The sequence below is a fragment of the Trichoderma breve genome, chromosome 4 (assembly GCF_028502605.1).
Source record: "Trichoderma breve strain T069 chromosome 4, whole genome shotgun sequence".
Classification (NCBI taxonomy): Eukaryota; Fungi; Ascomycota; class Sordariomycetes; order Hypocreales; family Hypocreaceae; genus Trichoderma; species Trichoderma breve.
Window position 1 is genome coordinate 968,983 of NC_079235.1, and position 12,407 is coordinate 981,389.

The window sequence follows — 12,407 nt, forward strand, 5'->3', positions numbered from 1 at the left end:
GACCACGACGCATTTATCAGTATTTCCATGCTTCTAATGCTCTATTACCACTCTCTGATTTCGCCGTCCGGACCTCTGAATGAAGGAGACTCCCACGGCACACAATCCTTGGATAGCTTGCGGACCATGTCCTCATCGACTTCAATGCCTAAACCTGGGCCTGAAATGACATTGATGTAGCCGTCTTCAACTTTCCATATTTCTGGATTCTTGATGTATGTTTCGATGTCTTGTCCTGTGTTGTTATAGTGGATGCCTATGCTCATCTCCTGGATAGCGAAATTGGACGACACGGCGTCGACTTGCACATTTGCGGCCAAGGCGATTGGACCCAATGGGCAGTGAGGAGCCAAAGCAACGTCGTACGTTTCGGCCATTGAAGCGATGCGTCTCAGTTCAGATATGCCACCAACGTGGCAGATGTCAGGCTGCAGCACGTCCACACAGCCTGCTTCCAAATACGGACGTACGTCCCATCGGCTGTACAATCGCTCGCCGAGGGCAATAGGGACGCTCGTGAGCTGCGACAACTCCTTGATGCCGCCCAAGTTCTCAGGCAGTAATGGCTCTTCAATGAAGAGAGGTCGATGTGGCTGGAGAAGAGTGGCGAGCTGCTTCGCCATTGGTTTGTGAACGCGGCCGTGGAAATCGACTGCAGCATCCATTCCAAGGCCTTTGACGACCTTTATTCTTCGCACTACATCATCGAGTACTGATGGTGAGTCAAGCCAGCACACGTCTCCTGTGCCATTCATCTTGACTGCGTGGAATCCTTGCTCTTTGCGAGCTAGGCTGTTTGAGATTGTCAGTACCGACCGCAGATGACTTACAAAGATTAATGGAATAAAGACAACAAAAGTGAAACAAACAAGAATTAAATGAATAAATAAAGAAAATGAGCTCTCAAACTTACGCTTGTTGTTCCACCTCATCTGGGCGGTCACCTCCAATCCAGGCATATACTTTGAGCTTGTGTCTCACTTTGCCTCCAAGGAGCTGATATATCGGGACGCCAAGTTTCTTGCCTAGATGTAAGTTAGCTTCAGATTGGCTCGCAAATTGAGAAAAAGAAAAAAAAAAAAACTCATTTACCTTTTAAATCCCACAATGCAATATCGATTCCAGAGAGCGCACTCATAAAGACTGGCCCGCCGCGATAAAACCCAGTGCGCCATGCCATCTGCCAGATGTGCTCAATCTCACTGTAACGACGTATTTAGTAAGCATGCGCCTTCCCCGTTTGGTCCAATATACCAGATTCGATGGGACGTACTCGGCATCGTGGCCCTTGAACTTCTCAAACCACGCATCTAAACATCCCTCGACTGCCTGCGTATGTCCCTCTAGCGAGGCTTCACCCCAGCCGACGTTCCCGTCCTCGTCAGTGACTTTTACAAACAGCCAACGAGGCGGGACGCGAAAGTATTCCATAGACTTGATTCTCGCCATGATGTCGTTCTGCCGCAAATTCCAATACAAGTAACAATCACAATCACGCTCAGACCTTCAAATGAATGTCGGTGAAAAGAATATCTTTCACTCGTGCCATCTGGAACCTTTACATGCTTGTATAGTACGAGGCCCACGGCGAAAAACAAGGGAGAAACATAGCACAGCCATGTCGCCGCGGAACTCCACACACTGCCACGGCTTACCTCTTCGGGCAACAGGGTCCCCCGCTTGATCAAATGCTTCGCCCCCCACCATTCCCGTTGCTCTCCGGACACGGAAAAGCAGAGAGGGGGAATCGAGTGTCGTGTGGGGGATGAAGCTGGGGGCCGGGAGAGTGTGGCCCGAGAGTCCAGGTCCGATGATCCTCCGACAGGGGAGTTATTTGAAGTGGGAGGACGCTCTGAAGATGGGATGAGGGACAGCTTTGAAGACTCGTGATACTTTGATCTCCTTCGATAAAAGGCAGCGGTTTGGCTTCTGTCAAGAGTCCTACAGCATCACTCTCACCCGTTCCAGCTGCAGAAATGGCCTCTCAGACGGCACCGCCGCCAGGCGTTTTTGTCCCGGTCCCAACCTTTTTCAAATCAGCTGCCAATTCGAGCGGTGCTCTCGAGCCCAAGGTCGACATCGAAACTCAGGTGGCTCACACCGTGTTTCTGGCCAAGGCTGGCATCACGGGCTTAACCATCCTCGGATCAACGGGCGAGGCCATCCATCTCTCCCGGAAGGAGAGAGCCGACCTCGTTGCCGGAGTTCGGGCTGGGCTGAACGATGCTGGCTTCGAAAATTATCCGATAATGGCTGGGGTGCTTACAAACAGCACCGAAGAGACGCTCGAATGGCTGGAGGACTACGCAGCAGCTGGAGCCCAGTGGGGGTTGGTCCTGGCGCCTGGCTATTTCGGAAAGGCTGTTAATCAAAGTAACCTTATTGACTGGTTTACTTTGGTTGCAGATCGCAGCCCGATCCCCATTTTGATGTGAGTTTGTTCTGGGCCTCATCTCTCACGTCCCGTGTGCAAGGGTCTGACTGAAGCCAGATACAACTATCCGGGGGTAACGAATGGGCTTATCGCGGAACCGGATACTTACAGAGTACTGGCTAAGCACCCGAAAGTCGTCGGATGTAAAATGTGCGTCTTGATTGCCCTTTGATCCTATTTTCCGTTTCTGTTCCGAGTCATGGGCCCCCTAACCTGAAATGTGACAACCAGGTCGCACGGAGATGTTTCTTACCACGTCCAAGTATCCAATGACCCTCAGATCGATCACAGCGCATTCAGGGTGTACAGCGGTTTCGGCCAGCAGCTTGGTCCGATTGTTCTGTTTGGCGCCGCGGGTGTGATTGATGGTCTGGCTGCCTTTTATCCCAAGACGGTAGTCAGGCTCATGGCTCTGGCAAACAATACATCTTTCACGGAAGATGCCCTGAGCGAGGTTCGACGACTACAATTTGCGGTTAGCCGTGCCGAAGAGTTTATTGGGAAGACTGGAATCATTGGTATCCGTGAGGGTATCATCCGTAAGACTGGGCTGGGAGCTCTTGAGGGTGGTAGACTGCCACTGAAGGGCAGACTGCCGGAAGAAAACTGGACAGCGCTGCACAAGCTGTACCTGTCGGATATTGAACAGATAGAAAACACATTGTAAATCTAGTTGTGTAGAATAACTCAATTCACTTGTTTAAAGATGGATAATGCGATGTTACTGAGATTCCAATACTCTGTCTGCTCAATAGTGGGAGAAGGCCATTGTCTTTTGTTAATCGAAGTATCATTGGAGCAGCAGTAAAAGCTCTGACATGTGATTGTGTATGTACCTATAAGTTAGTGCACTTGGCTTACAAATGGCATGTGTTGGACAAAATGTGATGGCGATCTGCAATACATTGAGGTCTACTCTGTGAATCTATCTACTTCCAAGGCATAAATTTCCGGCTCTTCACTCATGAGTTGCGGCTTCAAGTCCTTCCAAAATACAGAAAACTCCATACGCTCCAGGATCTGGTACCTGATCCCATACATTCTCTGGCACATATACGGCACGTCCTAAAGACGCCTTCATGCCCTTTGTAGCCTCCATACCAGCTTTCGCCGCGGCAACCGCATCAGCGAGCGATTTTCCTTGTACCAAAGACTTGATGAACGGTTCCAGCGCATCCATAAGTGTTCTATCACCCTGTCGAGCGGGTGTGGCCTGCTGCAACTTCTCAAGAGACCTATTCGCTGCTTGAACCCAAGCTTCGTGGCTCATAGAGCTCGATGTCGTTGCACGCAATTCCGCAGCTAATGCCGTGAAGAAGATGCTATATATGGCTCCGGAAGTTCCGTCAAGATCGGTTTCCATGATGCCGGCTAATTTGTTTATTGTGCTGACCACATCGTTTGGATCGGATATTTCATCCACGCGACTCATCGCGGCTCTTGCACCTCGTGATAAGGTCACTCCGCAGTCGCCATCTCCTACGAGAGTGTCATATTGGGTAATGAGTGGCTCTGCGTCGATGACATTCTGACATGATCGGAGGATTACGCGTTTGAAGGTTGCAGTGTCAACTGCGAGCAATAGATTAGTGGATATTCCTCGATACTTTGAGGACAAAATGGTCACTTACATGCTATGCCAGATGACTCGACAGCCTTCGCGTGGCCATCTTCCAAGTTGATCTGAGCAACTGCTTCGGTAGGAGGCTTGTCATGTAAGCGGCTGACATTGAGAGCTCCCCATCCAGCTGCATTGGTAGGGGCTTCCAAGTATCCAACCATCTCTGACGTTGCCTTTAGAAGCGTAATGCTAAAACCCGGGCCGTTCAAGCTCGTCATGTATGTCCCGGAGAGAACGAGAGTAGGCACAATATTGCGGGTTTCTAGAGGTTGGAAATGTGTTAGTCTCATAGCTTTCAATTAAATAAAAGGGTTTTGACTTACTGAATGCTTGAATGACTTTACCGGTGATGCCACCAAATTCGAGGGGAGAAAGGCCACCCAAGTTGTTGACCATCAAGACGACATGCTGGGCATCGGCAAAGTTAACATATGCTCTATCCTCATCCTTGGTGTCTAGAAGCTGATCCAGCATCATATTAATGATGTCTGCCAGCGGCGGTCGGGGGTTTAGAAGGAGACAGCCTGGTTCGTTATGAATTCCCATTCCAAGCTCGACTTGATCGTCAACGGCTGCGGGAATTGCGTCTCTGCCAGGGATCTGGACGTGCTCTAGTGACACTCCTGCGGTGACGAGATTCGAAACAACCTCGTTTCCTAGCTCCAATAGCTTGGAAAGCTGTGCACCGGTATCCCGGCTGCAGGTTCCCAAGATTTTGTGAACAAGCACTGTTCCTGCAAGTCCACGACGCCCAACTTTTCCACTCTTGCGACGACCGACAGATACATCATCACCAACAGTCAGTACTTCGACTGGAATTCCAAGAGCAACCCGGGCTTTCTCAGCCGCCAGTCGAAAGTGAAATACATCGCCAGTATAGTTCTTGATAATGAGCAGCACTCCGGCTGGTCCAGCAACTCTGGTTATTGCGGATAAGATTTGTGCAACGCTGGGAGAGGCAAACACAAATCCAGAAACAGCAGCCGTTAGCATTCCATCTCCGACGTATCCCGCATGGGCAGGCTCATGGCCAGCCCCTCCTCCGGATATCAGTGCAACCTGAGAGCTTTTACGGTCATGCAACCAGACGGCTGGGTTCAATGTTAGTCAATAGCACATAGATTAGTCTGCATGGGAAACACCATACTTTTTGTTGCTTGGTCTAGAGAAATGTCTGACCTGAGCAGGGCAATTGACTCAAGCCCGTCGAGGACTAAGGCCTCGGTGTTGTCATAGAAGCTTCTTACCATTGCGACTAAATGATATCGTGCCTCAGAGTCAGGTAGCTATTGGCGTTGATTGGCTCAATGGCGCACGAGCGTGAATAACTAAACTTTGCCAGCCCATTGTAGGATATCCAATGACTCTTTTATGAAGATAGTATGACGATAATAGTTCGGGGTAAAATGTAGATAATGGACAATGTATTGAAAACTTCTATATCAATTTCATAATGCAAATTGAAACTCATGACTTGTATCACCTTGCATTTTCACATATCGGCCCCGGAGGGGCCTCTGATGCGGAGAAATGGCCAAGAAATGGCTGTACCGTTTCCGTCCCGGGCTTCAGACACCGTGGACGGTTAGTAAGGTTCCACGATACCACCTGTTCCGTTACCTCAAAAAACGCCGCGGATTATTGGGCGGAACAAAGACAAATAGTGCGTCGGAAACAGTGGAGCTTGCCCGCACTCGAGACGCCTCCTCCGCATTGGTGAACTTGTGCTTGTTCAGTCTGCTGACTGATGGAGTTATCGAGAGCATCGCCAATATCTCACAAGGCTTCATCGTCCTCACTGTAGGTATATAGTGTGTTTGAGAGTCAAGAGTATCCAGTCTGGCTCATTCATCATCTCTATCTCTCTGCTCATCAAGCTCGCGGCCAGCTGTTCTTTTCTCAGCCGCCTTTTACCCCATCTCGACTGTAGAGACAACCAAAATCAACTTTGTATCAACGCCAACGTTTTGAATAGTGAGGGTTCATAAAATGGCCTTTGCAGGCAAGGTTTACGCCGTCACTGGCGGTGCAAGCGGAATTGGACTAGCCACGGTGAAGCTATTGGCTGAGCAAGGTGCCATCGTGTGCTTCGCAGACGTCAACACAAACGCCCTGGCAGAGGCCGAGGCTTACCTGAAAGAAAAGGGGGCAAAGTTCACAGCAACCAAGGTAGACGTATCGAAAAAGACAGAGGTAGAAGGCTGGATCGAGGGCATTGTCAAGACGTTCGGACAGTTGGATGGCGCCGCCAACATTGCGGGCATCATCGGCAAGCACCACTCCATCCATTCGGTCGGGGAACTGGACGACGACGAATGGGACAAGATCATCGCGGTGAACTTGACCGGGTGCATGTACTGCATGAGAGCTGAGCTCCGAAATATCAAAGACGGCGGCTCCATTGTCAATATGGCTTCGATCCAAGGCATTACGGGTAAGTGGCACATTTCGGTTACATGATTTCTTTTACACATCATCTGACGCCTAGTCATTCGACAGGTCTGGCCTATCACGGAGCGTATGGTGCCAGTAAGCATGGGGTTGTTGGCCTGACTCGAATAGCGGCCAAGGAGTATGGCAAGCGGGAGGTGAGGGTGAATGCAGTGGCCCCTGGATCAATCTACACACCAATGATGCAGCAGTCTTGGGACGCGACTGGACGCCCTGCAGACGCCCCTTTTGATGATCCCACTGCCTTCCAGAGGCAAGGAAAGCCAGAGGAGGTTGCCAAGGTTGTTCTGTTCTTATTGGGTCCTGACAGCACCTTTGTCAGTGGTAGTGTGTACTCGGTAGATGGTGCATGGATTTGATTAAAAGGATGTAACATCAAAATTATATGAGTTTAAGGCAACTGTACGGGATAATTTCACGTGATACTTTGACTGTCAGATACCCTTTCTTTGATATTCTCTAATGAATATCTGGTGAATAATGTTGGACTATCACTTGACTCGATGAATGTTCACATTCCGCTAACGACAGCCCGCTCCACGACTATTGAAGTTTGCCTCTGCATTAAAAAGGTCCGACAAGAGTGGCAAATATTATCAAACAGCTACAAAATACCATGTATCTTTGGTGTATGGCCAGTTACATGAGTGTCCACCTCTTCTTACCCAATGTGCCCATAGGTAGACACATGTGTCTTGCCGCTTATGCGAGGCGAGAGCGATCTGTAACCCAAAGAACTTTTGCTCCAAGATTCCATTAGCCAGCCACACTATTGGTGTTTTGGTGTTCAATTCTTGTCTTCTTTTTAGAGAAAACTATACAAAGGTTAAACCATGTATCTCTTGGAGCATTGGCCCTCGCAGTTTGACTGACCCTAGCGGCTCTCTCGACCACGATGGATAACTCCCACTTGCTCAGCTTTCAGCTCGGGGCAATATTCGGATGTTAAACCGCTCAAATACAAGAGTTATTAAAAGGAATTCATTTTAATCGCCGTATTCACCTAAACAAGGCTGATGGATGTTGTTGTCGTGCGTGTAAGTGGTGGATTTTCCGACGGAAATACAAAATATCTGTTGGTGGAAAACAAGCACCCATTTTCCGCCCTCACTCAAAGACGGCGTATTCTGTGCCGCGGCTGGGTTAGCAAAGGCGCTGTGCTGTTTACGGAAAACGAACAAGGCCGCTAATGTCACTGGGGAAGAAAAATCCTTGCTTTTAAACTAGATCTCGCTAACATGGAAGTCGGAGCATTACCTGGCATTGTATGTGCTCGTACGGCCGCTTTGTGGTGGCGAGCAGATGCGGGTCGGATGAACTGAACGTGACTCTGTTGCAGGGGAGTTTACAAGCTTACCCTTCGGACCGAAGCATTGCACCGGCATGGATTCGGCATTTGGTCATGGCATACGGAGGATATGAGATATGAGTAGGGTCGTACTTAGGGATGCAACACTGATTTTGTGAGGATCCCAAGTACCTGGATTATCGTGTTCACTTGGAGTAGATAAAATACACTTACGTCTCGCACATGTGCTCGCATTCGTGTGTTGCACAGCGGTGGGAGTTAAAGATGTTTACTGTTTAGCATGCTCCGGGGTACAGTAGGTGGACCCAGGATATTCTCGTGATGGCCTGGCGATGTGCTAGCGGAGCATGCATCGGACTTGTTTTCCCTAAACGACTGACTACTCTCATTCCAGTATCATGCGTTTTGCTAGATGAATATGGGTGTAGGCAATGACCTCATCCGCCCAAGGTACGGAGTACCGTGTGCCGTTACAAGTCAAAACAAATTGATGGTCAAATGCCGTTTTCATAGTAATTTCCTCTGGTATTATCAGTATACTGTATACTCTATACGCCCAAATTGCTACTGTCTCTATATGATATCCATCTCTCTATGTCATTTTGTTGAGACTTAAGAAAATCCCCCAAAACAGGCCCGCCGTGCTGCCAACTAGCTGCCGGTAGTCAAATGGCACGACACTCAAGTTCAACAGCCCAACGAGGGGCCACACGCGATATCCCGCAATTAGCATGGGCCAGAAATCCTGTATGTTGGTCGTTAGCTTGGTTCTTTCCGCCCTCCATATGGAACCAGTTCGTCAGTGGATAGTGGAGACTCACATTCTGGATATTGCTCCAAATCTGAGCATTACTCTGGAATGTCATACCACCCATGAGATATAGAAAAGCTACCGTATTAAGCGGTGCGCTAATCGACTGGTCTAATATGAACTTGACTGCCGTATTAGTTAAGTTGAGGCGGTCTTTGACTACGGCCTGGCTGAGCTTTTCCGATGATTTTGAATCCGATTTTGAGTCCGGAGAAGGTTCATCGATAGGTGTTCTGGACGGCCATTTGCGTTCCAGGAATTCTTGCCACTTGTAATTGGGGGGTGTAACAAGAGCTGAATATATGACAAATCGCAGAATGGATTCTAGCTCAACTTCGTCGAACGACTTTTTGCTCCGTGGCAAATAAACAGTCAGTCAACGAAGTTCAAAAAAGGATCATCATCCAAATTAACAAGTCTTTAACTAACCTTGGTCCTGTAGGCGGTGATGCCCTGAGCGCATACTCCAGATAATCCATTGAGGAGCGTAGCCTGGATCGTGGCCTCGGTAACTTTGGAATCCAATATCATGATTGATAACCCCCCTGGTAGTCTCGAGCAATAACAATAGTCCGCTACGGAGTCTCAAGGTGAAATTCTAACGGCAAACTGGAGATCCAATGAGGCTATTTGAACGCCCGCCACTCGGATATGCCCAAGTGTTACCGGGCACACGATATCCGTCCAGGCCAAGAAACCGCTGCCACGGGACGGAGATGCCCTCTCGCCTGCCAAATCCAACGAGCAACAGCCAGTGACCAGCGTTCGGCGCCAATGAAGCGGCGCTCCATAGTCGAGTCTTTAGCGGCAAAGCTGAAGCCACAAACCCCAGCCCTCGTGGCTCTAACCCCTGTAGCCATTCCAGCATTCAGGTTGGCCGAAAGCCGGCATTACCCCGCGTCACAAGCAGGAGAAATGTTCGGGGTTTGGCAGACGACTTTTGTTGAAGAGGCGTTTGGGAAACGGATCAGCGATCCGTCAAAAGAGTTGCTTGTTGTGGGGGTTAGCCGATTGTGGGGTATGGGGAGTCTAGATCTCACCATGCCGCCTTGTTGGTTTAGCAAGGGGTTGGAGCAGGGTCAAACCCTTGGAGAAGAAAAACTTGGAAAGGCCGTTGATGGTGGTTGTTCATGCAGGTGAGACAATCTATAAAGACCACCAACCTGGACATCCCCAAAGCCGGTGTGAGTCGATCATCAAGAGGTGAGGTGAGCGAGCCAAAATAACCACCAAGAAGACAATCCATCTTGGCGCTTCTCACAACTTGTCAATTCGTCTCCTCTGGTGCTTTCTTAACTGCATTGCAGCATCACAACTCCACTGCTCCTGTCGATCTTCAACATGGAAAAGGGCGCCGTGTCCACTCTCCACGAGGAGAGCCTCCCCATTGAGGCGGGGGAAAAGGCTGGGATCAACGAGATCGCGGATAACGCGAAGAACGCCGCCGAGCATGAGCACGAGCTGACGCCGATGCAAGCTGTTCGAAAATACCCAAAGGCTATCTTCTGGTGTCTCCTTATCTCGGCCTGTGTTATCATGGAGGGTTACGACACAAGCTTGCTCGGTAACTTCTACGCGTATCCCGAGTTTGCGAAGCGATACGGAAAATTCAACGAAGTCTCTGGCAACTACCAGTTGACGGCGCCATGGCAAGCCGGCCTGAGCAACGCCTCTGGTGTTGGCTCCTTCTTCGGAACCCTTCTCAACGGCTACCTCGTCCACAAGTTTGGCCATCTACGTGTCATCTCGGGCGCCCTCTTCTTCCTCAGCTGCTTCGTCTTTATCGTCTTCTTCGCCCCCAATACTACTGTGCTTCTAGTGGGTGAGCTGCTTTGCGGTTTCCCCTGGGGAATCTTCGCCACGACCGCCCCTGCCTACGCATCTGAGGTTTTGCCCATGGCGCTACGAACCTACCTTACTAGCTGGACGAACATGTGCTTCATCATTGGACAGCTGATTGCGTCTGGAGTTCTGGCTGGATTGGTTAACAACACCACTCAGTGGTCGTACAGAATCCCCTTTGCCCTTCAGTGGTTCTGGCCTGTTGTCTTGGGTCCTATCCTCTTCTTCGCCCCTGAGACTCCGTGGCACCTTGTCCGAGTTGGAAAGATTGAGGAAGCTAAGAAATCTCTCCGAGCTCTGCGTACTAACCCTACCGAGGAGGAAATTCAAGAATCTCTCAACCTCATCATCTACACCAACAACCTCGAGGAGCAACTGGAGGTTGGAACCTCATACTGGGATTGCTTCAAGGGCTTCGAGCTGCGCCGCACTGAAATCTCGTGCATGTGCATGGTTGGCCAGGTTCTTTGCGGTATTTCCTTTGCTTACAACTCGACCTACTTCTTCCAGCAAATCGGCTTGACCCCTACGCAGACCTACCACCTTAACGTTGGTGGTACTGGAATGGCTCTCTTCGGTACGCTTGTCTGTTGGTTCTTCATCATGCCCAACTTCGGCTACCGAACCACCTACTGGGTCGGGATGGGAGGCATGTGCGCCATTCTCGTCCTCATCGGTGGCTTGAACGCCCGCACCAGCGAGCACTCTTTTGCCATGGCTCAGGCTGTTCTCACCCTTGTCTGGACTCTCATCTTCCAGCTTTCTGTCGGCCAACTTGGATGGGCTCTCCCTGCCGAACTCGGATCCACTCGTCTGCGCCAGAAGACTATCTGCCTCGCCCGAAACTCATATGCCATCACTGGTGTCGTTTCTGGCGTTCTCCAGCCTTACTTCATGAACCCCTCTGAATGGAACCTCAAGGGCTACACCGGCTTCGTCTGGGGTGGCACTTGCTTCTTGATGACTGTCTGGGCCTATTTCCGTCTCCCCGAATCCAAGGGCCGCACTTATGAGGAACTTGATGTCCTCTTCGCCAGAAGGGTTTCCGCTCGCAAGTTTGCCAATTACAAGATCGATGCCTTCAACGACGACACCTTGGCATAAACGTCTCAATTTGTTCGGGGGAGTAGGGTTTTGGGTAGCGCGCGCTGTCAGCCATGTAAGGGGAGATGCGCCTCTAAGCGGAGAAGGGATCATGATAACATGGATGCTGATATCAACTGTATGGCGAGTCATTGGACTATTCCTTGCTAGCGAAACTATATGCATTTAGTGTTTGGAATGTTTCGGTGTGATATTTTACCGCTTATGATGCAGCTTCTCGTCGAGAATGGCGATGGGGTGTGGGGTTTCTTAGTTACAGCAACTTATTTACTCTAGTTATTCAGATTTAATCAAAGATGTTACGATGCATGTTTTCATGACTTTAATTGAGTTATTTTATACGTTGGCGTAATATCACATGCAAATAAGCACCGAGTATGGAGGCGGTCATGTATCATCCTATTTGCGAGTTGTATGTCTGCCTAAACTAACTTGTAAGCCAGAAAGCGCAAGGAAACTTCAAGCATGAAGATGTAATTAAACGTCCAGATTGAACAACAGTATTTACGACATTTCCCTTTTAGTTCTTACCTATAGCCTGAGGAAAAGCCCTACTTCGTACTGGGTTTCGAATTGTCTTGGAACCCATGCTCCGTAAGCGGACGTCTTGGTGTCCACCGCGTCTCACAACCCTGCATTACTCACCGCAGAATAGTAGTGCCATTAATACTCGTCGTACATGGGCAACTCCTAGGATGAATACTATCAATTGCGATTTACTGGAGTTGAAGTTTTCGCCTTCCTAGCATTTAGAAACGGCGCCTCTTATCCACCTTAATATCCGACAACGCGGAGAACAGCCCTACTGTATTCGTACTGAGCCGCCGAGAGCCAC

General features: G+C 49.6%; 6 protein-coding genes across 6 annotated transcripts; 3 read left to right on the forward strand and 3 right to left on the reverse strand.

Moving 5' to 3' along the window:
* Positions 1-44: 44 nt before the first annotated feature.
* On the reverse strand, positions 45-1,449 carry T069G_06603 (uncharacterized protein; the record flags this gene model as incomplete). Its single annotated transcript, XM_056173813.1, has 4 exons — positions 45-792; positions 914-1,025; positions 1,093-1,202; positions 1,274-1,449. 4 exons carry the CDS (start codon positions 1,447-1,449, stop codon positions 45-47), a joined length of 1,146 nt encoding a protein of 381 aa, XP_056027392.1.
* Positions 1,450-1,976: 527 nt separating this feature from the next.
* T069G_06604 (dihydrodipicolinate synthetase family domain-containing protein) lies at positions 1,977-3,101 on the forward strand (the record flags this gene model as incomplete). The annotated part of the gene is made up of 3 exons (XM_056173814.1): positions 1,977-2,431; positions 2,492-2,584; positions 2,666-3,101. The coding sequence occupies 3 exons, from the start codon at positions 1,977-1,979 to the stop codon at positions 3,099-3,101; spliced, it is 984 nt and encodes a 327-aa protein (XP_056027393.1).
* Positions 3,102-3,392: 291 nt separating this feature from the next.
* On the reverse strand, positions 3,393-5,305 carry T069G_06605 (dak1 domain-containing protein; the record flags this gene model as incomplete). The annotated part of the gene is made up of 4 exons (XM_056173815.1): positions 3,393-4,006; positions 4,066-4,317; positions 4,379-5,146; positions 5,203-5,305. The coding sequence occupies 4 exons, from the start codon at positions 5,303-5,305 to the stop codon at positions 3,393-3,395; spliced, it is 1,737 nt and encodes a 578-aa protein (XP_056027394.1).
* Positions 5,306-6,044: 739 nt separating this feature from the next.
* On the forward strand, positions 6,045-6,865 carry T069G_06606 (enoyl-(Acyl carrier protein) reductase domain-containing protein; the record flags this gene model as incomplete). The annotated part of the gene is made up of 2 exons (XM_056173816.1): positions 6,045-6,489; positions 6,555-6,865. The coding sequence occupies 2 exons, from the start codon at positions 6,045-6,047 to the stop codon at positions 6,863-6,865; spliced, it is 756 nt and encodes a 251-aa protein (XP_056027395.1).
* Positions 6,866-8,407: 1,542 nt separating this feature from the next.
* On the reverse strand, positions 8,408-9,157 carry T069G_06607 (mpv17 / PMP22 family domain-containing protein; the record flags this gene model as incomplete). The annotated part of the gene is made up of 3 exons (XM_056173817.1): positions 8,408-8,560; positions 8,637-8,972; positions 9,056-9,157. The coding sequence occupies 3 exons, from the start codon at positions 9,155-9,157 to the stop codon at positions 8,408-8,410; spliced, it is 591 nt and encodes a 196-aa protein (XP_056027396.1).
* An 810-nt stretch (positions 9,158-9,967) lies between these two features.
* T069G_06608 (sugar transporter domain-containing protein) lies at positions 9,968-11,572 on the forward strand (the record flags this gene model as incomplete). Its single annotated transcript, XM_056173818.1, has 1 exon — positions 9,968-11,572. One exon carries the CDS (start codon positions 9,968-9,970, stop codon positions 11,570-11,572), a length of 1,605 nt encoding a protein of 534 aa, XP_056027397.1.
* Positions 11,573-12,407: the final 835 nt, after the last annotated feature.